The 27,744-nt window shown below is 39.7% G+C and overlaps 2 protein-coding genes across 5 annotated transcripts; one reads left to right on the top strand and one right to left on the bottom strand.

Annotated features, from left to right (window-relative positions):
• Window positions 1–395: 395 nt before the first annotated feature.
• On the bottom strand, window positions 396–17,548 carry bltp3a (bridge-like lipid transfer protein family member 3A). 3 transcript variants are annotated; one of them, XM_029436359.1, is made up of 21 exons: window positions 17,340–17,548; window positions 14,096–14,258; window positions 12,680–12,718; window positions 12,376–12,467; window positions 12,080–12,269; window positions 11,590–11,730; window positions 11,320–11,490; window positions 10,602–10,782; window positions 10,413–10,499; window positions 9,146–9,316; window positions 8,656–8,801; window positions 7,316–7,457; window positions 7,032–7,225; window positions 5,679–6,871; window positions 5,376–5,560; window positions 5,158–5,291; window positions 4,913–5,063; window positions 4,122–4,387; window positions 3,824–3,932; window positions 3,567–3,658; window positions 396–2,890 (listed from the first exon to the last, which is right to left on the bottom strand). In XM_029436359.1, exons 1-21 carry the CDS (start codon window positions 17,381–17,383, stop codon window positions 2,774–2,776), a joined length of 4,008 nt encoding a protein of 1,335 aa, XP_029292219.1. In that variant the 5' UTR covers window positions 17,384–17,548; the 3' UTR covers window positions 396–2,773. The 3 variants fall into 3 exon arrangements, with proteins under 3 accessions (XP_029292219.1, XP_029292218.1, XP_029292220.1); XM_029436358.1 differs by having other exon boundaries at window positions 7,032–7,457; XM_029436360.1 differs by lacking the exon at window positions 14,096–14,258 and having other exon boundaries at window positions 7,032–7,457.
• Window positions 17,549–20,462: 2,914 nt separating this feature from the next.
• LOC115011320 (uncharacterized protein C6orf106 homolog) lies at window positions 20,463–25,876 on the top strand. 2 transcript variants are annotated; one of them, XR_003832573.1, is made up of 6 exons: window positions 20,463–20,726; window positions 22,349–22,503; window positions 22,616–22,813; window positions 23,618–23,943; window positions 25,326–25,558; window positions 25,639–25,876. XR_003832573.1 is itself a non-coding variant. In XM_029436432.1 (5 exons), exons 1-5 carry the CDS (start codon window positions 20,563–20,565, stop codon window positions 25,359–25,361), a joined length of 879 nt encoding a protein of 292 aa, XP_029292292.1. In that variant the 5' UTR covers window positions 20,463–20,562; the 3' UTR covers window positions 25,362–25,876. The 2 variants fall into 2 exon arrangements, 1 of the variants encoding a protein (XP_029292292.1); XM_029436432.1 differs by having other exon boundaries at window positions 25,326–25,876.
• Window positions 25,877–27,744: the final 1,868 nt, after the last annotated feature.

The raw sequence follows: 27,744 nt of genomic DNA, 5'->3' as shown, positions 1-27,744 counted from the left end.
TTTAATAATCGGAGAACTTTGGAGAAAACATCTTAGGGTTGGAAAATTGTGTGATGCCTTCAAGTTCTAATGGTTTGAATTACAAAAATGTGCACTTTTTCTTTTTATATCCATTCAAGCACTCATTGGGTATTTATTTAGATTTGATTGACGTGTCTCAAATGATAAAATCTTTAGTGTGAGTAGTTGACTGCTAAAGTTAAATCAGTTCACCTCAGTTGATTTAGTTTCTCACAATACTGAAATGAAAAAAACAATGTTTCAAGTTTTAATTGGAACGACGTAAACATTTTATTGAGGTTAAAGTTGAAACTATAAACTACTAAAAATAAGTGGAGTGAGACTTGAATGTAATCATGCATGTTCTATTAAAACTTAAAAAGGCACAACTGAAATGTGTTCAATTAATCATTTATTTTTCACTCAGCTTTGGTTCACAGAACCAATTTTATATTAGTCTCAATGAAGTGATCAAGACAATACAAAATAACTACACAACTGACAAAAAATACCGATTTACATCAAAACAAGTGCAAAATCCAGTGAATTTATCGCACAAGTGCAAGTCATTCACAAGGCATGAACTATGCAGCATTGCCCCCAGTACATGCATCTGCTTTCAGTGGCAACATTTGTCAGGTCAAAGTGACTTTAGCTTCACTCTGTTCATCTCTTTGCATGGTTATGAGCACAGGTTATGAGCAGATGGAACTCAGAGCACCAGTTTGTCAGCAGAAAGGGGATGCTACTTAACATTGAGGCCTGACAGAGGAGACTGGATAAGCTTTACAGCTACATGTTGCCTCCAGCATGGGAAGTTCAATTCTGTACCTGTATCTTTGTCTACTCAGACCATGCAAAAACAAAAACATCAAAAGCTGAGAATATCACAACTATAAGTTATACTGAGGTTAAAGGGTAGTATGTCTGCTTTCTTACACCGACAGGATAAAGTGGAGGGGAAAACATTAAAACCTGTTTTACAGGTAAATCATTTTCTTTGACATTTACCGTGAAAATTAATTACACAACAAAAATGTGTAGCGTTGCCGTTCCTCGTCATGTTTTTGGTCAAAACAAAGTTGTCTTAATATTGCTTAAATATTTTACATTCCTCTTGAAGAATGCACATCTGTCATTCATAGCTCGCAAGGCAACCGACGTTAAGAAAGAAGAAAGGATACATTTTGAATGGAGAATGCTCTGACAAGTTCAGCCACCAGGGGTCTCCCAAGCACACAGTGGGACAATGATGAATGGTGAAAGGTGGCTGTAATACTTCCAACCATTAAAATAGATAACCATAACCCCCACAGGCAAAATGCTAAACCACAACAAAAGAACATTTGTGCAGAAAATGTAACAGACAGGTCTTTTTCATGAAAGCGTTCATACAATGAATGTTAAACAGTCTCTAAACAAATCATTCAGTCACATGACACTACGCACACACAAGAAGTACCTTTTGTTAAATGTTATTTGATTGATATGGCTTCAAATACACTGTAAAGTAACTGTGGTGCAACAAAAAAAAAAGCACGCTTTGACAAATCTAAATAAATATACGTATAAATGCATGACCACGATACATGACAAATGTGCACAGAGGTAATAACACGAGCAGTCTTGAGTTGTTTCCTGGCAAGCTTACAAAACAAGTTTTAAGGGAGATCAAGTATTATAACTCTGGTAGTTGGTATAATCCATAACCTCTTTAAAAGAGTTTGAGTGAAAAGACTAACACAGTTACAGTACTGGAGCGACTGTGCACCCTGCTCTCCGCAGCCGAGGGAGAGATCAGAAGGCGTCTCGTCTTCAGTGGACATTCGGCCACAGCGCACATTGTGTCACAGTACAAAAGAAGCACGACGAACGTCTCACGACTCAAAGACAAATAACACTGGGGATTGGTTCAACCTGCTTCTTGAGAACTTGATACGAGTGTGAAACCATTCCACCCTGGTGGTGCTAAAGCAAGCAAGGTGGAAAGAGAAGCATCCGTCTCAGTGAAAGTAGTGAAGTTTTGCTTCTTTAAAAAAAAAAAAAAAAAAAAAAAAGAAGTAGTGCACGTTTTCCCCAACTCATCAACACATTTTCAACAAGTAACAGCTGATAATATTGTCATAATACTTCTAAATGAAAAGGAACACACACCTAAAAGGAAGTATTCTACATTACTAAGTGTATATAACGGTGTGAGAGTGTATCTGTAAATGTGCTACGTGTACATTAGTACGAGTCACAAAGCATGCTGGACATTAATTTGTGTTTTGTAGAGGGAGCGACTCGTGGACCAGCAGCTGTCTGGCAGTGTCAGTGCATGTGAAGAGGAGGTTTTGGCATGTGCTCAACTCAACATTTCCAGAACACAAGAACATTAAAACTTGATATTTACCCTTGCATGCTGTGTGACAAACACTGAAACCACACAATGAGTTTACTGTCCACGCCGATTTTGGATGAGAAATAAGTACAGCAGTGAGGAATATCTAGACTACCAGATTAAAAAGTAGTACCATTAACGTACCTGTAAGTAAGTTCACTAGCGTCTCATTTTAGTACTTGTTATAGGGGCTCTTCCTGTATCTATTGAACAGTATTATAGTGCAGAGCCACAACTTGTGTTTATCTTCTTTTTTCCAAACATGTCCAATGTCCAAACATGCTTTTATTGAGTCTTGCTGGTTCCTGACTTTCAGCCTGATGCATCCCCTCGCTGTTCCTCAAGCAGGAGCAGTGAGGCAGTAGGTTCAGTGGTGGAAGACAGAGAGGCTCAGAGAGTAAACGTGGGGTCATGCTTCATGACTTCCAGAAGGAGGCATTCTCTTTCACTGAGGGCCTGGGTGAGAGCAGCCCGGGCATCGGAGAGCTGGGACTCCAGGGTTTGTCTCTGTAACGGATGATTGGATTGGTTAGTTTCAGCTACAGCTAATGCACACGTCTGGCAAGGCGCTGCACGCCAAGTGGGCGGATATCAGATTCTGCCGAACAGCAACAGGTGTAATTACAATATCATTGCTCAGACACATCTCTGTGTTAGAGCTGACCAGCAACAGGACATCAGTATTACAGCTGTATTTAAAACAGACAGAGGCACATCACTGCAGATTTAAGTAGTAGAGTAGAACCTGGAAATCTAGCTGAGGTTTGAATATCTTGACCCGAGCCTATACAAGTATCATAACACAAAAGCTGCACAGCCTCGTGGTTGGTACAGTGTTGGTATTCATTTTGATAGCCACTAAGTTGTGTCTTGATTTCACACTTTATTAATGTTACACTTGATAGTCACACATATTAAAATACTAAACAAAGAGATCCTTTTGTTTGTTGGCTCCCTAATCTGTGACTAATACAGACGGGGCCAAAGCGACCACTGAGCTCATGTACTGTGTGTTTTGGGGAATGTTTTCTGAGTGAGGAAATAGTCTGCAGGATCAGTGACTACAAATTGAGTCTAGTATATTATATCCTGGGAGGTTTACGTGTACATAACCAGGTGTGAACAAAAATGACCATAGATGGCAAAATTGATAAATAAAATGAGCAATATATTTCAACCCTACCTCGCTCTGCTGTTGAAGAGAGCAGGAATGGTTTGGGTTGTCCGGGCCAGCCACAGGAACACCTGCTGAGGCTTTAGGCTCCGTTCCTTCAGCTGCAATCAGAGAGGAAATGGTGAAGATCACTTTCTGTTCATCTTTCTGTAGCGATGTCACAGCAGATGTTGTACGCTGGAGTATTTGTGGTTTTACGGTTCACGATCATGCTGTTATTTGGGTGTATCCACACTACTGACGAGCCAAGTTCTTTTCTTACTCACCTTTGAGCCTCATGATGCCATCCTCACTGCGCTCGAGCAGCAGCTGCTCTACTATGAATGAGGCTGGGACAGGTTGAGGGGCTGTAGGGTAGATCTTCGGGCTATCATCCTAAAAAGAAAGAAAAAGGATCCTGACGATTTACAACATACCTCAACACCGGCTACACATTACAGTCTGTACTGTATTACACTGTATACAGAGTGTCTTGTCCTCAACATTAGATTTCCTTAGAGAATAGCATACACACAATAATGTCAAATGCATTGAGCCGAAATCCAGACTCTATCAACAACCCACCTTCATAGTGATGGTGATGTTGCTCATGTGTAACTTCATTGGTTGACCATCAACACTGAACTCGTCTTCCAGAAAAGGACCAATGTTCGCCACTGTCGAGGCCAACAGCTCTGCCTTGCAGTCTTGCACTCTCATTTCCAGGAAGCCCAAAGACTCGGCCTGAGCAGAGTGTCGGCCTGCAGATGGACCCATTTCTGCTCGCATGCACACTACTGGAGAGCCCCTGGTACCCTGCCTATCCTGCTTCTGGGCTGGTCCGCCTGGGGCTGAAATAATAAATAATCGTCAGTAATGTAGATATAATGACGAAGTGGGTAAAAGGCTAATAATACAACAACTAGTACAGTCTGGTAAGTTCAGGAAATCACTTCACTTTTCTGTAAAGTATCCTTTATAACAAGGGAAACACAACACCTGTGTGATGTGACAATATCCAAAATCTAAGACGATATCTAGTCTCTTATCGCGATTTCGATATAATATTGATATATTGCCGGCCCTACATGTGAGATGATGCAAAAAGTGCTAGAAAATATCTGAGCGATTTTGGTTAGCGTTAAAGACAAGCGTACAGATATGTTCTGTAAAAACAATGCCATGACAAAGAAGGACATAGACCAGGGTTGATGCTGATTTATTTTCCCTTTTTTCTTAAATCTTAATCCAAAACTTCTTTATTTTTTTAAACATGATTAGCAACCCAATGATAAAGAGTGTTGCATATGACTAGTAAACAAAGAAACGTGATTGTTGATGGGAAACAAACAGCATGGCAATAATAAGCGCGTTACCTTGCACAAGGCCAGCCAGCAGGTCAGATACCCTGATATTGCCCATCTGCACGGGGCTCAGGTTCTGGGCTTCTAAAGCCACAACTTGGTCTTCTCCCTTTACTTCCAGAGTACAGGCTGTTCCACTCAGGACCAGCATCAACACTGAGGACTGAAATGACAGTTATATGACATATTACTTTGTTCAGGAAGATAATGTAATTCAATCTATCTATGAAAACTGTTTGATGAGAACAGTAACCCACCATATCCTGAGACACGTCCTCAAAACCTTGGGACAGAGAGCTGCTGAGGTCCGCTGAGGATCCTCCCTCTGTGCCTGGGGCTGGGCTGCCTCGACTGCCTGTGTTGTTGGGACGCATGGACTCCATAACAGACTCTGGAAACACGATAGAAACTTATAGTAAATGTCAGAGTGTAATTCAGAGCGATTGCTTTGTAAATGTGGCAGCGTTCTAAGCACCTGAGTCCATGAGAACAACAAAATTGTCGCTGACATCACTGTCCACAGAGAGATTTTCGTCAGGCAGGCTGCCGTCCAAGACAGCACTATCAAAGGAATGCTGGGAAGGCGACTGCTTCATGGATTGGTGGCGCAGGCTGGCAGCCAGGGAGGGGGAGGACTCATCTGAAGGCTGGACCTGCTCCCTATGAACACACAGGGAGTCGTTAAGGGACAGCCAGTAAAAGCATGTGGTGCACAGTATGGGTAAACACAAACACTATTATGCTGCCAACAGCGCCGCAGGAGAGCACCAGCACTTACTTTGCCTGCGGACTGAACAATTTACTCATCCCCGAGCCACGACTCAGCATGCTGAAGGCGTCCTTTGTGATTGAAAAAGCCCCCTTGGTCAGGTCCAGCGAGGCACTAAATGCATCTTTGGTCACATCCTTTGTGACGTTGATGGCGGTTGACAGCTCTCCCTCCAGGCTAAAGTTGGACGATTCACGGGAGAGCATGGGGGAGATTGGAGGTGAGAGGACATGGATCTCTTCCCGTGTTGTCAAACCATCCCCCTCCTCTACAGCCTCACACGCCTCCTCCACCACTCCATCTTGTTCATCCTGATCAAACGCAGAGACAGTATTGAGGGAGGACACACCGTTTTCTAACCCACTGTCCTCCAGCACTGCAGAGTGATGAGTGGGGGAGATGTCAGAGTCTGTTATGCTGGGGCTGTCGGTCTCTGGGGTGTGGGGGACTTCTTCCCCAGTTTCTGTGTACACTGGTGGCAACAGGAGACCCAATTCTGCAGAGTCCACTAGAAGGGCAAGACAAATTGTAGCAGGATTTGTCTTCTTGCCTTGAGCCTGCTTAACATCTCGTAGATCGCGGCCCAACTCCGCCCCCAAACGAGCCATGGCGTCCTTCATCCTCAGCAGCGCAACATACTGGTAGTGGTTGAGCCACATCTTCACTGGAGTGATGGTGTGGACCAAGAAGTGGATTGAGGCAAACGAAGCCTCTTCCTGCTCTGAAGAAGGCTGGTGGGCTAGGCTGGGACTGGAGGAGGAAGACGATAATCCATTTTTAAAGGCGCAGGGCTGACACATCCACACAGACACGGTGAAGGGCTCAACAAAAGGTTGGGTTCTGCCTTTGGGGAAGCGCCGAGCGCCATCGAAACCTAGGGTCACACGGGACAGACTGAGAGACCAGACATCTTGGGATCGCAGCTGCTTTCTGTCCAGAGGTTGGGGCTCCGTCTCTTGAGAGTGCTGGAGGAAGGTGGAGGGGATCGGGTGGAAGGCACTGTGGTCTCTGGGGTAGGGGCAGGGAGGTGTGTGCTTGAAGAAAGGGCAGCTGGCAAACTTGTCAAAGGTGCTGTTGAGGTCAGCTCTGGAGCCATGAGGGCAGAGGCGGGTGTTGCTGAGAACCATCTTGGGTACAGTAACAGAGAGGGACTGTGGACGCTCCGGATGGTCCAATATGGAAGAATCCAAGGGGATTATTAACTATAGAGAGGGGTAAAAAAACAGTCACATCAACCATCAATTTACAGACGTTTGTTAGAAATGCATAAAGCCCTGATCATACAAAAATGAACTACACAAATACTTTAAGAAAATAAAAGAAGAACAAAACCACTAACATGTGAAACAGCTGTGTCTTTACCTTGAGCTGAGCTGCATCCATGCGGATATCTACATGCTCTTCAGCCCTGCTGCTGTCTTGCAAATGGTAGAAAGCTTTGACCTGATCCAGGGTGTGCAGCAGACCCCGAGAAAACAGATTGATCCACAGCACGCTAGCTGAGTCTACACAGAGCTGGAGGCCATTCAGCTGTGCATACAGGTTCGAGGTGGGCACTGGAAGACGCAGACATACATCGCTCATACAAAATCTAAACTTGAGAGCAAAAAAACTAATATGGTTAAATACATGCAAGCGTAAGATACCTGAAAAGCTGGTGTTGTCAGGAAAGTAGTATTCAGTGAACTGCAGATGAACTGCTGGTACGTTGTCAGGCAAATGCAGAGCTTTACGGTTGCAGGACAAAAAAGACCGTGTTTTCTTGTTTTGACGGCCTCTTGTAGACACCTGGATTTTGAAGTGTAGATGTTAGAACTGTGGGGGAAATATCGCTAAATATGGGACTTTTTTTTTGCATGCATCTGCTTCATTCAATGCACAATAACAAAGAAAGAAAAGGAACTTAATTACTGAACAAAACAACAAGTATGTTGCACATAACAGAAGTAAACCACCTGAGTTTGAATATCACTGCCGTCCTGTCATAAGATGAAGGTGGAGACCCAGACATGTACAGAATGTCCCCTGGTGTCTGTTGTTCTATCAAATGGGGAACTTCAAGCGTCTTAGACTTTAAATAGAGCTGGAAATGTTACTTTCTTTCATGATGAAAAGTGTAAAAAGTCCAAAGTGAAATTGCAGAACCAGTGTGTGATTTGAAGTGGCAGGGGGGTTTCTCCAGTCTCAGATGAAGAGGCACTGGAGCAGCCATGTGGAGTAACTTACTCTGTTCTCACTGAATCACTTTGTATAAAACTTCCAGAAGTATTACACGGCTGTAGTAGTTGGTACGGCCATAATTACACAAGTATGGTCTTAATCTGTTGTAACAAGTTTCCCAAAAAGGGCAATTTGATGCATTTACACTTAATCCCGTCATTATAACAGAACAGCGATCTGACAGAGAGACTTCCCCTCTGTCAGGGGACGGTTCGAGCTAACTGGAAGTGATGAGCACACATGACACGCGTGTCAGTTAACCATGGCGCTACAACTTTGCAGAAGAGCCAATAGTATACAAACATTTTCTTCTCAAAAATAATCATGCGTCTCCATGTACGTTCAAGTCGCCTTACTTAGGCACCATCGTGATAAACGTGTCACGTCATGAATGCAATCCACATTAGGGAGCTGGTGGTGACTATTGACTGTGTAATAGATGGTGACGTCTGTTTTTATGCGTCATTTCTTTAAGAGCGGGTAGAGTTGCCGATATGTCCCTGTTGTATGATCCACTGTAGATCATCACTTATGTGGCTGCTTGATTAGCTCCATTTAAAATGTTACAATTATATACTTGTTTCCTCAATATTAATACCATCTGCTTTGTTACTGCTGAGAGTTTCTAAATGCAAAGCGACTTCTAGCCTCGTCAGAGGTTCTGCCTGACTGCTTCCACTGACGAACAAAAGTCCCTCAGTTCCTTTATTGAAGTAAGGCTTCTGCTAGAGCAGCTAAATCAAATCAGTTGTACATTAAAGCTTGCCTGGTGAATGTCCACGTCATCCATCCTGACCACCACGCAGCTGGAGCGCAGCCTCTTCAGTGATGACCCTGAAGGAGCTGTGGCACAGTTCCTGCCTGAGGCCTGCTCTGTGTGAGAGTGACTTGACTTGGGACTGGACAGTCCATCTAAAGCATGTGCACGGGAGAGAAAACACTTTGTGACAAGCAGAAATGACTCTTTTACAAAGAGCAAGTCTGCTTCCGAGTTAATTAGGAACACTTCAGAAATGTTTTTACAGATTAGATTTGTATCTTTCTCATCATAAGGATGTTGCTGTTCCTGAGCCATGTGTTGATGTATCTGGGGACCGCTCAATAGTTTCATTGTTGCTACTGTTTGGTCTTTTGTTGTTTAGTGAAGGCGATCAAGTTTTCATGTCGATCTGTGGAATTTATCTGTTTGAAGCTGTCACAAGAGAAATAGATTTCCTATAACAAGACAAACTTTTACATTAATTCTGCGCTCATACCTTGAACTGTCTTTGCTGAGGAGTCCTTTGTTGGCTGGGGCGCCTCAGGGTGTGGCCCAGGGAACCCAGAAGCCTGTGCTCTCCTCTGGTACTCCTGCAGCAGTTTCCCAGCCCACTGGGCCTGAGCCTCCATGGCTCCACTGTGGCGTTCCCAGTGCTGACATCCATCCGCTGTATTAGAGCAGCAGAAGGAGGGAATTATGATTCAGCAACCAAACAAAGCTTCACAATAATTTCCTCTGAAAAAAAGAAAACCTTATGCGCTGCTTATTGTTCAGCTCATATCTGTATGCAAGTGTTCATTCCTTTAACGAAAACTATGACTGAATAAGTTTGTCATCACACTTTTTTTCCATGACTAAAACAAGACATTGATGAGACGGCACCGAGGTCATTAAACACTAACTGCGACTTCATCAATGTGCAATATTGTTGATGAAAAAAGGCGAGACTAAAATGTAGACAAGACAAGACAATGGTAGGGTAAACACTGAAGACTACAGCAGCAGCACACAATGAGTCCATCAGGAGCAACTTACTTACTTAGTTAACAATGACCACACACGCTTTGGGGAAAGAAACAAGACGATATTTTGTCTAAATTAAGTAAAACGTTCAATATAATCTGAGGACTAAAAAAAGCCTAAAATGTCAACATAAGACTAAAATGTCCAGACTTTAAAGAAAAAAAAACAGGACGACAAGGATTAAATATCATTTTTTAAAAACAAATGAGGACATTTGACACAGGACTAAGACAAAAAACGGCTATATGTTTAAGTTTGCTTATATTTGTTTTATCGCTTTATCGATATCTGCATCGTCCTGTAAAGTTTAATGAGAATCTGAGAACTGAAGTCAAATTCCTTGCATGTGTCAACAAACTTGGCCATTTTTCAAAGCTGGATGTGAGGTCATATAAACCGTGTATAAAATCCTTCTGTGTTGATACACGCATCTTTATTTTTTTATATTTCACTTCAAAGAGCGTCATTTTTAATCAAACAGAATAGCAAAGTAAAAGGTTTTTTCTGTGTTTAATTGACCATAATCGGCTCCGGCGGCGACTCTGCTGCTCCACATTCTACACTTCAGGAATTCCACAAAGAATAATGGCACTGGGCACACTCTCCCAGGCCATTAGTCTGCTTGAGTAGAAAATCCTCCGAACAGCTAGTCCCGAATGAATGCTGTTAAAGTGGGAGCGGGACAAAGCCTCCGGGTGAACTGCGGTAAAATTATAGTGAGAGAAAGCCGTCAAACTCACCAGGTCTGTGGACAGGATAGTAGTCAAAACCCAGCTTCCTGAATGTCAGCTGCATGGCACCTTGCAAGCCCGGAGGTGGAGCTTCATCTGTGCAATATCACGATTCAAAAACAAAGCTTTAAAAAAATGATCCTTCAAATGCAATAAAGACGTGATCGTGTTTTGGCACATGGCGGTTTTCTAACTCACCATCATCCGCTGAAGAACTGTCGTTGCATATGTGTAAATCCAAGCGGGATATGAAGGTGTGGTAAGAAGACTCCTTGACATCATAGAGATCAAAGTATTGACTTGTGTTGCTGGGGGTGCCAGTAGGGGCGGGTGGGGGCTCTGTCCAAAGGTTGTGGAGGCCAGGCGATGGAGGAGCAGTCTAAAACACGGAAGAGGTCAAACATCTAAATTACCAAGATGATTTGACAAAATGAAGAGAATGTATCTTGCAACATAAATACAATGTGTAACTTTATTGATACATCATGTAGAAACAAGCTGATGTGGCATTCACACTTATTTATTTAAAGAAGTTGTGTAAGTGTGTCGTTTCTCTTGTATTTTGCTTTCCTGGCAGCTTTAAAGATTTGTACATAAAAAAAACAATAAATCTGGAGTCTTAGCCACGTTTGAGCTGGAAAGAAATGTACTATGTCTGTGGGGTAAGGGCAGTTTAGAAGTTGCGACACAGAGACACAAAGGAATGCATAAAAAGGCTGCAAAGATTAAGCAACATTAACCTTGAGGGTTGAAGATAGAAACAGATAAAGCTTTAGAGGGATACAGTTGTCTCATATAGGCCTTTTCTAAAGGAAGACATTTTAACATGTCAAGTAGGAGACTGATCTCATATCCTGTTGCAGGTGTATTATTTCCCTTCACACCAAAACATTCATGAGCAGGAAGGAGGCCGGACCTGTAGGGATTCTGCAGTCCTGCTCTTCCTCTGCTGGGCAGACTTCTCCATGGCCTCGCTGAGAGATTTGGCGTAATGGATGATGGCTTTGAGCTGAGAGTCCGTCAGCACCCACAGCAGGTCGTCCAGAATGAAAAGCAGTTTGGATGCCAGCACATTACAGTCCTTTATCTGGACACAACAATGAAGACAAATAGTTTGCAATTTAGATGAGGCCAAGTTTGTGATCTTTGACAGAATAGTATATGAATGGTACAAAAACAGTCTTACTCTGCGTTTCAGAGCGATGCGAATGCGTCCCTGGTTGGTGATGAGACGCAGTGGGGTGCTTCCAAGATCCTGGTCGTCACTCTCAATGGCATCGGCCTCGATTCGTAGACTCTGCCAGTTTATTTCTTTGAATGTCAACACCTGATTGAAACAATGAACATACCAACGCGTCCAGCTATGGTCAAAAACAAAAAACACAATAGAGACAAAAAACACACGCTTATATGAAATTGGTATCGGTGTGGCAAGGCCATTGGTTGTTATTAGACAAGGCAATGGACGCATTACAAGACCTCATTCTGAAAGGTTGTTCATCTCAAAATAGTCCCTGCAACTAAGGAAAAAACCAAAGCAATTGGCTTAATTAACTGATTTACTGCATCCTAATGAGCACAAACTGCTTCTGTGGCAAAGCATTGTATTCAGTTGGGCATTGCATCCAACTTCCAGACAAGGCCGTGCTAAAGCCCGGTGAGAAGGGGCACCGTACCTCTCCTCTCTTTGGGTCGGTGACGCGTGTGTAGCGGAGGTCACTGCTCTGCCATTTGGGGTTGAGGCTGTTGCCTTGTAATTGCCAGAGCTCGAAGGAGGCGTGGAAGGCACGAGCCTGCACCTTGATGGTAATGGAGTTGATCCTAACAGACATGCCCTCCACCACTTTCTCTGCGAAGCCGTACTCGCTGTAAATACACAATGTAAACATGAGCGAAGGCAATCACCATATACATGAGATTGGATGTAGTAGTCAAGATATGTAGGCTTAACACAACATGTATGCAGGTTTACCTCTGGCCTGCTGTAATAGCTATAGGAGAGGGTCCATTTGGGGGACGTGGCTCCTCACATGTCCTCATTTCTACCTCTACCTTATCCAAGAACTGCACAAAAAGAGGAAACTGTAATACTGCAATGATTGATAAAGAAATAACATTAACAGGACAGAGAATACAACCTATGGAGCAGTGTAATACAACAGTAAAAGCAACCACGCAGGGTCATGCCAAAGTTATTTTTGGATTAAAGGGAGAGGCTTAGGGTTGCAGAAATGTGCAAGAACTTTGGGGAAGGACAAAAATAACATCATTCTTACCAGACAGATGGGGCTTGTTTTCAACTTTGTCCATTGTATCTGAAAAGACAGGACAGCAAGGTCCGCAGAGTCAGTCACAAACACTCGCCACAGCATTCTGCACTGTTTAACATTCACAGGGCACAAGGGCACAGTGAGCATCAAGCTCCTGCAATGTGACGCAAGCGCTACAACAATAACTGCCTCGCTGTAATATCTATCATACTGCAATTTCTACTTAGCACATCCAATATCATGAACTAAAATAAGAGGATATGAGAAACAAAGGGGATGAATCAAATACAAAAGGAGGTACATTAAGTACATAAAATGACATATTTAATACAGTTAACAATACAAAACTAAAGATTCAATAAAGACCAGCCTATAAACATGAGTGTTCACATGTTTATAGGTATGTGGGATGTGTGGATGGTTTCTGAGGACAGGAACTCTTTGATTATAATGGTTTTCCTAAGCTTTAAAAAGGGAAGTGGCTGCATTACTGTTTTGACACACTTATCTAAGTCATAGAAAACACAAAAGCTTTTGCAGCGCTTGACAACATTTGGGGCCAATGAATCACAATAAATAGTAATTACTACATTTACATTTGCAAGACCTTTGACTTTTTAAAGCAGTGATGCAAGCAGTCAGCTTCCTGTGGTTATTAGATGATGTTGTGTGTTATTTGCCTAGCAATGAAAACTGATGTCTGTAGATGACTAACATACATAGACAACTAGCACTGACTGCTGACCACCCAAAATTATACTGAACACAAACCATCCATCACGATGCACAATACACAGTAGGCCTAAATCAAAAGTGATGTCAGTTACATTTGGTTAGGTCGGAGCTATGGAATCTTAAATGATCCTTCTTTGCTCATTAAATCTTAGGCTTTCTTACCGTCAGGTGTGCTTAAACTACAGGTTATGAACATCTTTTTGGAATACAAAAATGTGAAATTATCGGTATCGGCCATGAGAAGCTGGTAATTATCGGTTTCGGGTAAAATAAATCCATATCGTGCGTCCCTCATCCTGACAGCTCAATGCACACCAGCCAGTTTCTCTCAGGATCACTCTGGCCTCTGGCCTTTTGTGTCCCTCTGAATCATGGCTTGCCTCTCTAGTACCAATAACCAGTGCTGGTCTGAAAGGATCATAACGTTCGCAGTAGTGCCTCCAGCAGCGCTCATCTCCGTGGTACAGCCACTGCTCATCTCCTATACCAATCTATGGACTCTGAATGTTAAAAGCTCTTTGGCAATAATACACAGAACCCCCTCGTTTAGTTTGACAATTAACTATGTGACGATTGACATGATTTATGTTGTTTTTCTGTACCGGCTTTCTGTTTCCATCTTCTTAGATAAGCCTCACCTGTCAAACAAGCTACACAATCATGTTTGACTAGACAATAACAACGTACCCTGATGGCGGCTTTGTTGCAGTAGACCCGAGTGACAGCCAGCCAGGTAGGCAAGTCAAGCATGTTCTGCAGAACCTCTTCATCAAGCTCAAGGTTGGACAGCTGCCCCTCCCCCTTCAACGTACTTAGATTAATCTTGTCCGGGGACAGATTCTTGGTGAACCTGAGGAAAGGAGACCAGTGAATACTTACTTACTCTGGAGGAGGCTCATATAATTGTAACTAAAAAGGAAACACCTGACATCATCAGTACGTCACTGATGATCTGGGAGACAGAAATACACAAAATTAAATTATGCAGCTTGGCTAAGATGCTTTTTTGAAGTAGTGCAACTGAATGAGTCATCCTGAGAAACCACAGCAGCATCCTTACTAGAGCCGCACAGCTGTAGATCCTATCTAGGTTAACCACTCCGAGAATGCTAATGTAGCGATCTACAACAGCCAGTAATAGGCTACAACCCCACACACTGTGAATATAGCAGCAAATCGGCGCAAATCAATTTGTTAAGTATCTTAATTTCATATTCACCACATGACTGAACACTGTTCTTGCAAATCTATACATGACATTTCAGACATATGGCCAAGAGACACGGTTCTTGCTTGACATTTAGTCGGCTGCTTTCTGCACATCGCGACTCACAGATTGATTAATAATATAAATTAAACTGATGAGACGACATGTGAATGTGGTCCAACACATTTAACATGGTTTGGCCTTAACACCATGCTGCACCTGATACGACAGTCAAAGCTTAAACTTCTCTTTGACTCTGAGCAACTAAATAACAGCTCAATACTTCTTTTGTGGACAAAACCTGGGCTACTGCTTTCATTTCATATCAACTCCCACACTCTTCAAGGGCCTTTAATGAGTCATGCTCGAGGTGAGTTCACATGTGCGAAAATACTAAACAGCTTGCATTTTAATACACTTACCTTTTGGATTGGCAGAATATAAAGAATTGATTTGGCGGTGTTAATAATTTAGACCAACTTGAGCGTTAAGACTACTGAATTGTGGCACTATTATTTGTAAAAGCTAGAAATATAAACTAATTACTCGGATTAGCATGGTTCACCGAGTACAGAAATCCCAGAGCTTATCAAGAGGCAAGAAAGAAGTCATTGTACAACCTTTGCCAAAAGCACAAATGTTTGGTTTTACAATTAAACAATGCAGAGATCGTTCTCAGACGATTAAAACAAAAAGAATCCCCCTTGAAGTGGTCTATTTAGCTTAAGAAGTCCATTGTATGTACGTTTTTACGCTCAGTTTGTATGTTTACAGCAACAGATACAGTGGCTATGAACTGTATATAAAGATTCTAGACTAGGAATGCATTGCAGGTGGGTTAAAACTGATTATTTGATCTGATCGTCATCCTGTCGGGCTTAAAATAACCATACTGTTATAAGAATACTGCGACACAGAGTCAGACTGAAGAGACGCTTCGACTACAAACCCAATTTCCCATCTAAGAACAAGCTATGGTCAGCAACAATAACGCGTCCGCTGTGTCCTATGGTGCAAATAGTTGTTTTAATTATTCAGTGACAGAGACAACACAGGGGAGGCGAATATGAGTCAGTCAAATAGAAGAAAGCCTCTGATTTAGCACACAGCTATTGTCCAGTGTCATGATAATCTTTAGCCTTCACCTCTTCCGGCTGGAGTAAAAACACCTTTGAAAGACTCTCACACCCAAATTAATTTCTTAACTGTCAGCAGCACCAAAGTAACAGCAACAGAAAATTAAACATGTTCTGATGTAATAATACATTAAAAAAGGAGGAGCAGGCTCATGTGAGCAGCAGCATCACATAAAGAGGAAGTTAGAACAGGTATAGAGGAAAAGGGTGCAGTCAGCTCTGGGGAGGATGATGAAAGTGACAGGAATACAATATGTGTTAATGTACAGCAGTGTGGAAAATACAGTAAGTGATGGGGCTAAAACTACTAGATTTTATTACATACAAGATGCAAAAGCTACATTATTTCCTCCAATAATGTTTCTTTCTCCTTGAGGAGATGGCATTGTGTTGTAGCTGCACTGAGCATAAGAAATAAGTAAGAAACCTGATGGATAGATGATAGATGGATAGATGATAGATGGATAGATAGATAGATAGATAGATAGATAGATAGATAGATAGATGGATAGATAGATAGATGATAGATGATAGATGGATAGATGATAGATGGATAGATAGATAGATGGATAGATAGATAGATGGATAGATGATAGATGGATAGATAGATAGATGGATAGATGATAGATGGATAGATGATAGATGGATAGATAGATAGATGATAGATGGATAGATGATAGATGATAAATGGATAGATAGATGGATGATAGATGGATAGATGATAGATGGATAGATGATAGATGGATAGATAGATGATAAATGGATAGATAGATGGATGATAGATGATAGATGGATAGATAGATGGATGATAGATGATAGATGGATAGATGATAGATGATAGATGATAGATGATAAATGGATAGATAGATAGATAGATAGATGATAGATAGATAGATGATAGATAGATAGATGATAGATAGATAGATAGATAGATATATAGATGATAGATAGATGATAGATAGATAGATAGATAGATAGATAGATAGATAGATAGATAGATAGATAGATAGATAGATAGATGGATAGATGATAGATAGATAGATAGATAGATAGATAGATAGATAGATAGATAGATAGATAGATAGATGATAGATGATAGATGGATAGATGATAGATGATAGATGGATAGATGATAGATGGATAGAATACTTCAGAGACAGCTTTTCACGTTTCAATTGTAAAGTAATGACTGCCCTTTGACGTTAAGTGATATAACAAGACAAATTAAGTAGTGGGGTACAGTAAAGGAAGGTTTTAGGCCCCATTAAATCTAGCTTTCTAAAGAAAGTATCAAAAGCAGTGTGTAGCATATAACAGAATTAAGAATACAGTGGGGAAAGTGATTTGGTTAACGGTCTCATCTGGTTGAACTGGTTTGTTCACTGTCCCTGTCAACTCTCCTAATGCTCATGTGTCTGCTTCTGTGTTAAGCTAGTTAATAACCAACGTGGAAATCAATGCAGCTAGCTTAACGTTAGATAGCAAATACTAGCAAACTAACGTTTGTTGTGTTGTCGGCAGTAACGTTAAAAACCATCAACCCGTCGGGCTAACTGTGGCTAACACAAACGTCAAAGATGACACTTACCTTGTCAAATGTTTCAAAATTTGCTTTTTAATAATTCCGGCCATTTCTGCTAGCGTCCGTATCGTCCAGAAACAGCAGTGAATTAAACATATATTAGCTTTCAGGCACCTTTATATTGTACACAGCACTAGCTGTGTGCATCTTTCTAGCCGCTGCTGGCACAGCACAGCTTAGCTGCTATCTGGCTAAAACACCGGACAGCAAGTCCCCCCCCCCCCTTCTCTCTACTGCACACACACGCGCACACACACACGTGCATAATAAGAGAAAGCAGCCGTTTCAACGACACAATGACGCCATCTGCTGGATGTAGAGGGGAGAACAGTTGTTTAATTACTGTATAAAAAACATTACATTTAAAGACAGGTCATTGACTGCAAAGTGTTGGTTGTGTGTTACTAGCTTTATATAATCAGGCAGTAGGAGTGAACTAGACATAAATATATTCTGTTGCAAGTTTTTATTTTGTCTCTAAGGCCAGAGGTTTAAACAATTGTTTTATACCTGGGACCCCATCATGTATGTCCCTTGGAATAACATATTTGATATATTTTTTACACTTCTACAAAAAGAATTGTTGTTAAAGAACAACACAAGATAAATGTATGTGTACATGTATTACACATATTTGCAGATTAAGAGTTATAGATTTGTTAGATTAAAAAGTGATCTATGAACTATTATAGATTTACATTTTTTTAGATTATTTGTTGAACTTTGAAGCCTTTTGACAAAACATGTTTGTACTGTGCCTGACCGATATAACAATAGCTTATCTAATATAAAAAATGCAAAAGATGAAATACAAACAATATGTTATATTAAATATTCAATATGATGCAAATGAATACAGTACAGTTAATTATATTTTAATATTCAAGGACAGTATGTTATCTAGTTTCACTATCAAGATTTATTTTTCGAGACCAGAGAACAAAATCAGTCAGACCTAACACAACCAGTCAAGACACCATGACCACAGTGAAACAAATATAAAGTCAGACAAACAAAAATCAAGTGACAACAGAAAAACTAATAGAAACAGAGTCATACAAGACATCAGATAACAATCGCCAATGGCAATAACACAAGAATTAACTGGCAACTAGGTTTTATTCATGTATCACGTTCTCTTTATTAGAAAATAGAATTAATTAATATTAAAGTAACACATCAGAAAAAAATCACAATTACTTTCGATATGCAAAATAAAACACAGCAGGAAATGGCTGTCATTTAAAATAAACACAAACATTAAATATAAAAAACAGATAGAAAGCAAAAACATTACATTATTAAACAAATGTGTGTCCAACTTTATTGAATTTCTTTATTTTATTGATTGTTGCTACATAATCAGACATATACACTTCATATATAGACAAGGCCAGATTACCAAAGTAGGCTATCGCCCCAAGAGCCCAAGGTTCATTGTGTGTCTGGTCCTTTTTGGTCATTTGAATAATTACAAACTTAGAATTTGTACCACCAAGGACCATATCAACTTTAAACTTTGCTTTGGTTTACACTGTGAATGGTTATTTTTCCTGAATAAAATGTGTTATGAAATTGCCACAAACTAAGGAACATAAAGTCAGTTACCATTCTTGTTTTTATACACATTTTCAATTTTCAGTTTGGTTAAAATATTCATTTTATTTGGATGGAAACCGGGCTATACCAAAAACCTGGGGTCTGGGTCTTTGTATAAAATGTAAAGGAACTGCCATCTTTAGTGTGCTTTGTGCACTGCGCTTGATTGGAGGCAACAGCAACTTGTTTGCCCCTGTATCTGTTAATTACATATCAATTACATATTACTCTAATAAATTATATATTTAGGAATATATTCCAAGTAAAGCTCAGTGTTTAAAAAAAATATTTTTATTGTAGAAATCAAAAAACTTACAGCATTAAGGATAATAATAATAATAATAATAATAATAATAATAATAATAATAATAATAATAATAATAATAATAATAATAATAATAATAATAATAATAATAAGCTTTATTTGTATAGCACCTTTCATACAAGAATTGCAGCCCAAAGTGCTTCACAGCAAAAACATAACAATATTAGACAGAATAAGAGCATTTACAGTACAATAATCACAGTGTTGATGTAAATGAGTCTGAAGTACCATTATAAAAATAGCCGAATTAAAATAGTATAAAATAGCAGATAAAATAGCAGAATTAAAATAATATAATATAGCAGAATTAAAATTTTATAAAAAATAGCTGAATTAAAATAGCAGATAAAATAGCAGAATTAAAATAGTATAAAATAACATTGAAATTCATGCCTAGTTTCCCTATCTGTGCCGTACTTAACGACCCTACTGCCGGGAAATCACATTCATCACACCATTCTTGTAAATGTTTTAAACTGTCAGAGCCATAATTTGAAAGCATGAGATCAACAATGGGCCCCTGTGGCCTTTCAACTGATTTACTCCCTTCGGTTAAAGCCAGTTTTTCTCCAATACACATTTATCTGAGAAACTTTCTCTTTCTCCCGTCGTAAAACAGTCTATTTGATCTCAGGCTTTTAAAAAACACACATGATATATTTAATATGGTAGCAGGACATAGGGTAACTAATATGCTTTTTAAATTTTTTATTAATATATATAAAATAATTTATAAAAGATCCTGTAGCATATTAAATATGAGCATATTTATTATAGTTTATACTTCCCAAATGCATAACTGAAAGTGTTTTATTTTTATTTAGCACAAGGAAAATATACAAGAAATTATGCAAAAACACCATCTGAAGAAAAAGAAAATAAAGAGGAACCATTATACTGAAAATCAAGAAAGAATACAAAACAAAAGAAGCAATTCGTTTATTAGACGAGGGGCACAACAGAGCAACGTAAGATACTTTACGAAAGAGGAAGGACTGAGACATAGGTATATTATTTTTAGCCTTTCTATTAATTTTTACCAACGATTTAAAGTTGTTGGCAACTGAACACAGTGAAAGAGGAATTACTGAATTATGTATCAAAAATAATCACAAGATGAACAGAAATGTTTGTGATGCTGAGAGGTGGCTCCAAAGACTTGGTCTCTGGTGGCTCATAGGTGGAGGCACAAAACACAATCATGTGACATGCGCACTTGGCCCTGTTGTTGAGTTTGTTATGACAAGTCGAGGCCTCGGACTAAATTAGGAGCGAAGCCCCTGTCTCTGTCCGGGCGAATCGGTGATGGAGGGCATGGAATTGGACCTGGATTTGGACCAGGAGCTCATGCAGAAATTCAGCTGCATGGGTACAACAGACAAAGATATCTTAATAACGGAATTTCAGAGGCTCCTTGGGTTTCAGCTCAACCCCGCCGGATGCGCCTTCTTTCTGGACATGACCAACTGGTGAGCTCGAGGAGTCTTCTAGGCCTGCTGTGCGGTTAATGTTAAATATATACCGTCCACTAGCTAGCTTTCCACTCAGCGCTTTTCACCGTACAAAATATAGTTCGTCGGTAAAACAGGAAAGTAAATCATAGGAAGCGTTATCCTTCACTGTGACAGTGATTGCGTTTACGTTAGGTATAAACGTGGATACAATGACAGCTAACGACGCTGTAGTAACGTAACTAGCGTTAGCTGAGTCACCGTGTCTCCGACTTTTGATTGCCTGTCAGGGACACTGTGGAAGGTGTCTTAGCTCGTGGTGGGGAAAAAATGCTTATACGATAAATAAACTGAAGTTAACACACGAGTTCACATCAAAGTATTTATTTGCGTGAATGTTTTCCGTGGTTGTTCAGGCTGCTGACAGTTGTTGTAGGTTAGCAGCCACTGTTATGCATAGCTAGGCACTACCAGCTAGCTGGTTACTGAACTGATAATTAAAAGTTTAACACCATCTTTCACAGTCTGTTAACTGCTTATTGTTGATTGACACCCGTCACAGATGATCAAACGTAAACGTTATGTCTGTCACTCTTTGATAATAGCAGTGGGGATCGCTGTTTATTACGTAACCCTTCCAGCATAACGCCTGAGCGTTGCTCAAAGTAGTTGTGTAAACCTGGTGGATCTTTACCTCGCTGTGTCTGGACAAAATGTATTATGTATATGTCACGTACTGAGAATACTTCTCAATCTTCATCAATTCATCAATGAACAGTCAGGGTATAAACGATAAAGAATTGCTGGGATGGAAAGGTCATATTGAAGTCTTGCCTAAAATAAATCTTTCTGCGCATATGCAGTATTAAGCCAGGTCTATGGAAGATAACACTGTCTATGGGCAGTGCAGGCTGTAGTAGTAACACGTGATGCCGTGTAATGGCTCCTCTGCAACGGGCTTTCTAAAAATAAAAACTGCTGGTTTATAGATGACCTGCATATCACGGAAAGCACCTATTTGCAATCTCTCTGAATCTGCAGGCATCTTGGTTATTTACAATATATTGGTCATCATATATTGATTGATTACAATCACAAAAATGCCACAAAATGATGTTAATATAAAATACTATAGTACCAAAAATATCACTATGTCTTATAGCCTGTGTTAAAATATCTATGAAAAAAGAAATACAAAAAGCAGTATTGTTTGGTGCAGGAGTATGCAACGTGCAATCATAATCAAAAAGATTAACATTAATGTCATTTTGTTTGTAGTTAGACAAAGTAAGCACTTTCTACAAGGCACCTTAAGTTTGAAGAAATTGTGACAATCTCTTCCCCAGTTGTCTGAATAAAATACATAACCAGCAGATCAATAAATGATGAAAGTAACCATTAGTTGCGATCCTAGATATGTAATGTTATCCTTACAAAAAAACTATTTTATCTCGATTAAAATGTTGAAATAAACAACTCAGCACGATAGTGGTAGAGAGGCCAGCTAGAAAACATGTATTTCTTTCCTATCTGCGCAAACTGCTGTTGAATCATGGGGTTTCCCCTACTCAAATCACATGTTATACTCGAATATGTACATCTGTACTCACCACCTGGATTTCTGCCTTTTGTTGTCCCAGGAATTTACAAGCAGCCATCGGAGCCTACTATGACTTTGAGAGTCCCAACATCAGTGCACCGTGCATGTCCTTTGTGAGTGATGTGACGATTGGTGAGGGCGAATCAGTTCCTCCAGACACACCTTTCACAAAGACCTGGAGAGTACAGAACACAGGTTGGTCTGCTGGAATAATATCACAGAGCTGACACCAGACTTTGTGAATTAAAAAAATAAAATGACTCACATTTCCTGTCAAGTTCACCATAGTTTTCTACGTGTCTTCCAGGTGCTGAATCATGGCCTCCTGGGGTTTGTCTCAAGTATGTTGGAGGAGATCAGTTCGGTCACGTAAACATGGTGATGGTGCGTTCTCTAGACCCTCAGGAAATCGCTGATGTTAGTGTGCAGATGCAGAGCCCTGCGTCTCCTGGCATGTACCAGGGCCAGTGGAGAATGTGTACAGCCACCGGACTTTACTTTGGAGGTGAGGACATAAAACTTAACACTACAAACATGTGCATTGTTGCCTTTTAGTACACATCTTCAAGGACAGACCGAAAATCAGTTATTAGAGTAGTTGAACAGAAATAGAGTTGCAACAACTTCGATAATTGCTTAATCATTTCAGTCATTTTCCAGCAAAAAATCCACAATTTGCTGGTTCCAACTTCTCTAATGTGTTTACTGCTTTCTTCTTTACATAATTGTAAACTGAATATTGGGCCTTTGCAAACATTATTAGAGACTACAAGAACAATCCAGTTTTAATTTTGAACTGAGCTGCCGGCATGCAAATATACAGCCAAGTACTGTAGTTATCAGCAGGAGACGACAATCATTACTGAAGACAAAGTGCTAGATCATTTTATTATGCATTTCCTTCAGTAAAAACTGTTTAATGGCAATTCCATCATAAATTAAGAGTCATTAATTTATGTCCTCCTGCAAATAAAAACATGGAGCCCAACAGAAGTCCCTCATAACGTGCCTACTTAGAGGGATACTCAATTAAAAATGATACTTTCTTCATAGAGATAATTCCTCACTTTAACACCATGAGGCTCCTATTGGCTTTAATAGAGAAGAATTGTAGACGCGAGGATATAGTCTGTGCTTGTGGTGCAGCTTCCTTTTACACATTTCAGAGGCGAATAAGGATTTTCAGACGGGTTAATATAAACTTTTAGTAGGTAGTCTTAACCTTATACACATATAGGCACAAGTTGGAGTAGGACAGTGTTAGTGGCTTTGTATATTATAAACATGCTGTTTTGTTTCTTTTGACAAGATGTCATTTGGGTGATCCTGAGTGTGGAAGTTGGAGGCCTCCTTGGCGTCACACAGCAGCTTTCCTCTTTTCAAGCCGAGTTCAACACCCAGCCTCACCGCAGCCTGGAAGGAGACTACAACCCCTTCGCCTCGCCAGAGAAGAGCAAGTGCCCCAACAGCAACAACAACAGCCTCCACGATGCCAGCGATCATATGGTCGCAGAGGAACATTGGCAGGGAAGCCCCAACCAGCTGCAGCAAGATCAGAATGGACTTTCACACAACTCTGTGGATATAGTAGCAAACAGTCTACAAAGCAATCTATCAGTAGTATCTTATAACCAGGTAAGTCAGGGAGATTCTCCATACTAGTGAATCACGATTGGGGTTATTTTCAAAATGACAGCCTTAAAAACCGGAAAGCCTTCTATTAATTTAAGAAAAACAACTTATCTAAAACATATAAAGTTGGATATAAGAGTATTTTTTAAGTGCAATGTACACGCACATTTAACATTTGCGAGTTGAAAGTAACTCCCAATTTAGATTAATATTTAATCTAAGAGTATCGAGCTGAGCTGTAATCTTTATACTATTCAAGTTCAATATGACTTCACAGTGAAACCGTCGCTCAGGGCTAAATTAGATACATTTATTTGGTTTCTAATACTCCCTCTAACATTAAATAGAAGCTGTAGAAGTTAATTCCTCCCATGTACCATTTTGAACTGATGATCCTAATCAGAGTTTAGCAAAACGAGGTTTAAAGTGAGTAAATCCACATTTAATATTAAACAGCTCTGTTGCACAATTAAAAAAAAAACTTTTTTTTAAATTAAATCCAAGTTTATTGATGTAAACCAACATTAAATAGATTTTAAAATCAATATAGAGATGCTTGCTTACCAAAAATTAAAATACATTTGCGTGCGGTCACAACCTAAAAAGTAGGTTATATATGAGGGAGGCAACTGTTAACTCTCGACTGCTCTGTATTCCTTAAAACATTACATGTTAGCCCAACATTTCTCACACTGGCTCAGGCAGAGAAGCTCCACTTTCTCTTCCTTTGAGGAAAAACTTGAAAATCCATCATCATAAAACGCAATATTTAGTTGGTAGTATGACCCTTCATTTCCATTTTTAAAAAATGGCAGCCATCTTAAAAGTTAAACTTCCAAGTAGACATTTAAAGTTAATACTGAACACATTTTAATTTAAAGTTTAAAGTGCAACAGAAGTACACTTAATCTAGGTTAGAGTAAAACACTAAACTGATGTTTTTTGAAGAGAAGCTCACTCAGACCAAACAAGAAAACTAATCAAAAGGGCTGCAGCAGGTAGCAGGCAGAGGAACAGGTAGAGATGTTGCACAACATGAACAACTGGCAAAGGGAAAGTGCTGGTGAGCTGGTTATATATACTGCTGAGATAATTAGAGGCAGGTGTGTCAGCAGTTGGAGATGATTTGGCAGTCCAGGGGCCTCTAGTGGAGAGGTGGAGAATGGCAGGTCTGGAAGGTCCTTTAGAAAATGCACAGGCCTGGGGGAAGTGAGAAATGTCTGCAGGCCGACTGAGCAAATTAAAAATAACTGCGGCAGCCATCATGGCAATTGAATCAGTAATTAGCAAACTGAACTCCTGTCTGAAAGTGTTTGTTTTGTCTCATGTAGCTAACTTCCGTCACAGTCCCTACATCTGTTTTTAATCACTTCTCTTTCCCACAGGGTATACAGGAGCCCTATCCTTTCGGGCACTCTTAAAACATGGGACTTGTCACAGTGATGCAGCACTAAACCTCTGGAGTCTTGTCACACCAATAAAGAGAAAGAAGATGCTTTATCAGTAGCTGGTTGAGAGTGGAGATTCAAAAACACTTTATGCAAAGTCCAGCTACACTTTGAGAAACCAGAGGCCATTGCTCCCGACGTGCAGCTCAACCAACATCCCACAACCCACTGTATGCACGCGTGAATGCTAAGTTAAAAATGAGTGCTATGAGTCTTTTTGAGTGATAACTTTTTTCTTTTTCTTTTTTAGTTGTCAGAGTGGAAATGAAACAATGACGACGGGAGTGTGAATTTGTGACATTGTGTGTGTGTGTGTGTATATGTGTGTGTGTGCATTGTGCAACCTGAAAGAGAGACTTTGGAGGAAAAGCCATTTATTTTGCCAACTGATTCTCCAGTTTCTGCTCGGACTCTTGGTACATTTATTGGCTTTTCTAGACCTGTTCCCTGTAACTAAATCTAATAATATGGACATCTCTGAAACAAAACCATTGGATATCATTATTTCTTCTATCTTTATTTTTAATACACGCTTTTTAAGTAAGTAAGGGGAACAGCCGCATCCTTCAGAAAATATATCTGAAGCTCATTCATGGCCTTTGCATTATGGGCAATCATTTCTATGCTGTCATAGTGTGTATGACTTTAAATGCGATGCAATTTTCTCCACTGGAGGGAGTCAGCCATTACTCTAACAAACAGAAGATGAGATCAACACTGAGAAACAGAATTCTTATTTACAGTATAGCTCATATAAATAGTTTAAGTTTAGTCTTTAATGTACAGAAACATCTGTCTCTAAAGATCTGGAGACAATTGTATTTTGCCTTCTGTCGTCAGGATTCTTCTGGAGTCATAACTGGTACTTATATATATATATATATATATATATATATATATATATATATATATATATATATATATATATATATATATATATATATATATATATATATATATATATACACACACACACACACAAACATCCATAAAATATTAGCAGAATATCCATTATTAGTAATAATGCAGTATTAAAAATTTCCCCAGTTGTCTGAAGCTAAGATTTAGTTTTGCATTAAAATAAAACTCACGATAATAGAAGTAATGCACAATAAGACATAAGACATTGAATTTAAGCCATGAAAACATAAATATTCTTTGTCAACCTGCTCTGAATTTTCATTTTAAAGCTGTCATGGAATTTATCATATTAAGTTGAATGTATTTGATGAATGTAGAAGAAGATCTTTTTATTTTTATTTTGGAAACATTAATTTACCCAAAGATTCAACATTGTATATTTTCATTAAAAACGGCAGTTTTATTAGTGTAATTATTGTTCTGAATATTCCTGTCTATTGTTAAAATGATGCCACCATGGAGTCTACAATGTTCTCAGTATTCAGTGATGAGCTCCTTAAAACACATTTGATCCTTTTGATCATTTTCAGATGCAAACCAGTCAAACTCCAACAAAGTGACAGACTCGTGATGTAGAGAAGAACTGTTACTGCATATCTACTTGCACTAACTGGCTGATCTATGCACTGAGTAATGCGACCTCCATGATAAAGCCTGCACGTACGTTTCTCCTCTATAAGTACAGGGAAGTGAAGGGTTTGTCTCTGATTTTATCTCATCATCCACAGCCAGTGTGTGTGTAAGACCACCTCGTCAGGTTGACACCCTGTTCGTTGAGGCACTAACGGCAAGTCCCTTGGACAATACCAGCCGATGCGACAACGCGTTAACGTGGATCTCTGTGTTACCTGTGCAACATGTTGACGATAAATGTTTCTCCCCGCTGTCGATGCCAATTCATCAAGTGTATTTTGTTCTTAGTGTAATATCTCTCTGAGGTTTCCACTGGCCAGATTGCAGCATGAATCCGTTGGCATTAGACTCATACAACAGCACATTTATGAGCGTGAGGAAGTGCAAACAGATGAAAGCTTTTTTTTTTTTTCCTGTATGTTTGATGAATGTTTGTATGATTAAATTATCACTGAAAACTAAAGTCTCGGGCTTCGTGTCATGTTGTTTATTTAGTGTTTTTTCGTTATTTCCAGGACTAAAAACCTCAATACAGTAAATCTGAAGTCAGGATTTTACACAGATTTGAACCCCCTGATTTTATATTTTCTTCTTTCCACATAGTCAATTATATTTGGATTTGTATACGTTTTAACCTGACATCACTCATGCATTTTAATTAGAAAAAATGTTATGCTCACTGACTGTTTTACCAAATGTTCTTGTATACTGTTGTGAATCCTTTTTGTTTTTTGCATTTACTGCATTAAAGAAATCAGGCATTTAACAGGGGCTTGGTGACTATTTCATGGGTTTACTGGGT

The sequence above is a fragment of the Cottoperca gobio genome, chromosome 7, assembly GCF_900634415.1.
Source record: "Cottoperca gobio chromosome 7, fCotGob3.1, whole genome shotgun sequence".
Classification (NCBI taxonomy): Eukaryota; Metazoa; Chordata; class Actinopteri; order Perciformes; family Bovichtidae; genus Cottoperca; species Cottoperca gobio.
This window is presented reverse-complemented; position numbering and strand designations above follow the sequence as displayed.

Bases quoted from the DNA above. Each gene is read 5' to 3' on its own strand.
- bltp3a (XM_029436358.1), bottom strand. From the start codon at position 17,383: ATGGCCGGAATTATTAAAAAGCAAATTTTGAAACATTTGACAAG. The intron at 11,491-11,589 runs GTAAGACTGTTT...TGTTGTGTCCAG, and splicing joins GCATCGCTCTGAAACGCAGA to ATAAAGGACTGTAATGTGCT. The intron at 5,292-5,375 runs GTGCTTAGAACG...TCGTGTTTCCAG, and splicing joins TGTTGTTCTCATGGACTCAG to AGTCTGTTATGGAGTCCATG.
- LOC115011320 (XM_029436432.1), top strand. From the start codon at position 20,563: ATGGAGGGCATGGAATTGGACCTGGATTTGGACCAGGAGCTCATGCAG. The intron at 20,727-22,348 runs GTGAGCTCGAGG...TTGTTGTCCCAG, and splicing joins TTTCTGGACATGACCAACTG to GAATTTACAAGCAGCCATCG. The intron at 22,504-22,615 runs GTTGGTCTGCTG...CGTGTCTTCCAG, and splicing joins CTGGAGAGTACAGAACACAG to GTGCTGAATCATGGCCTCCT.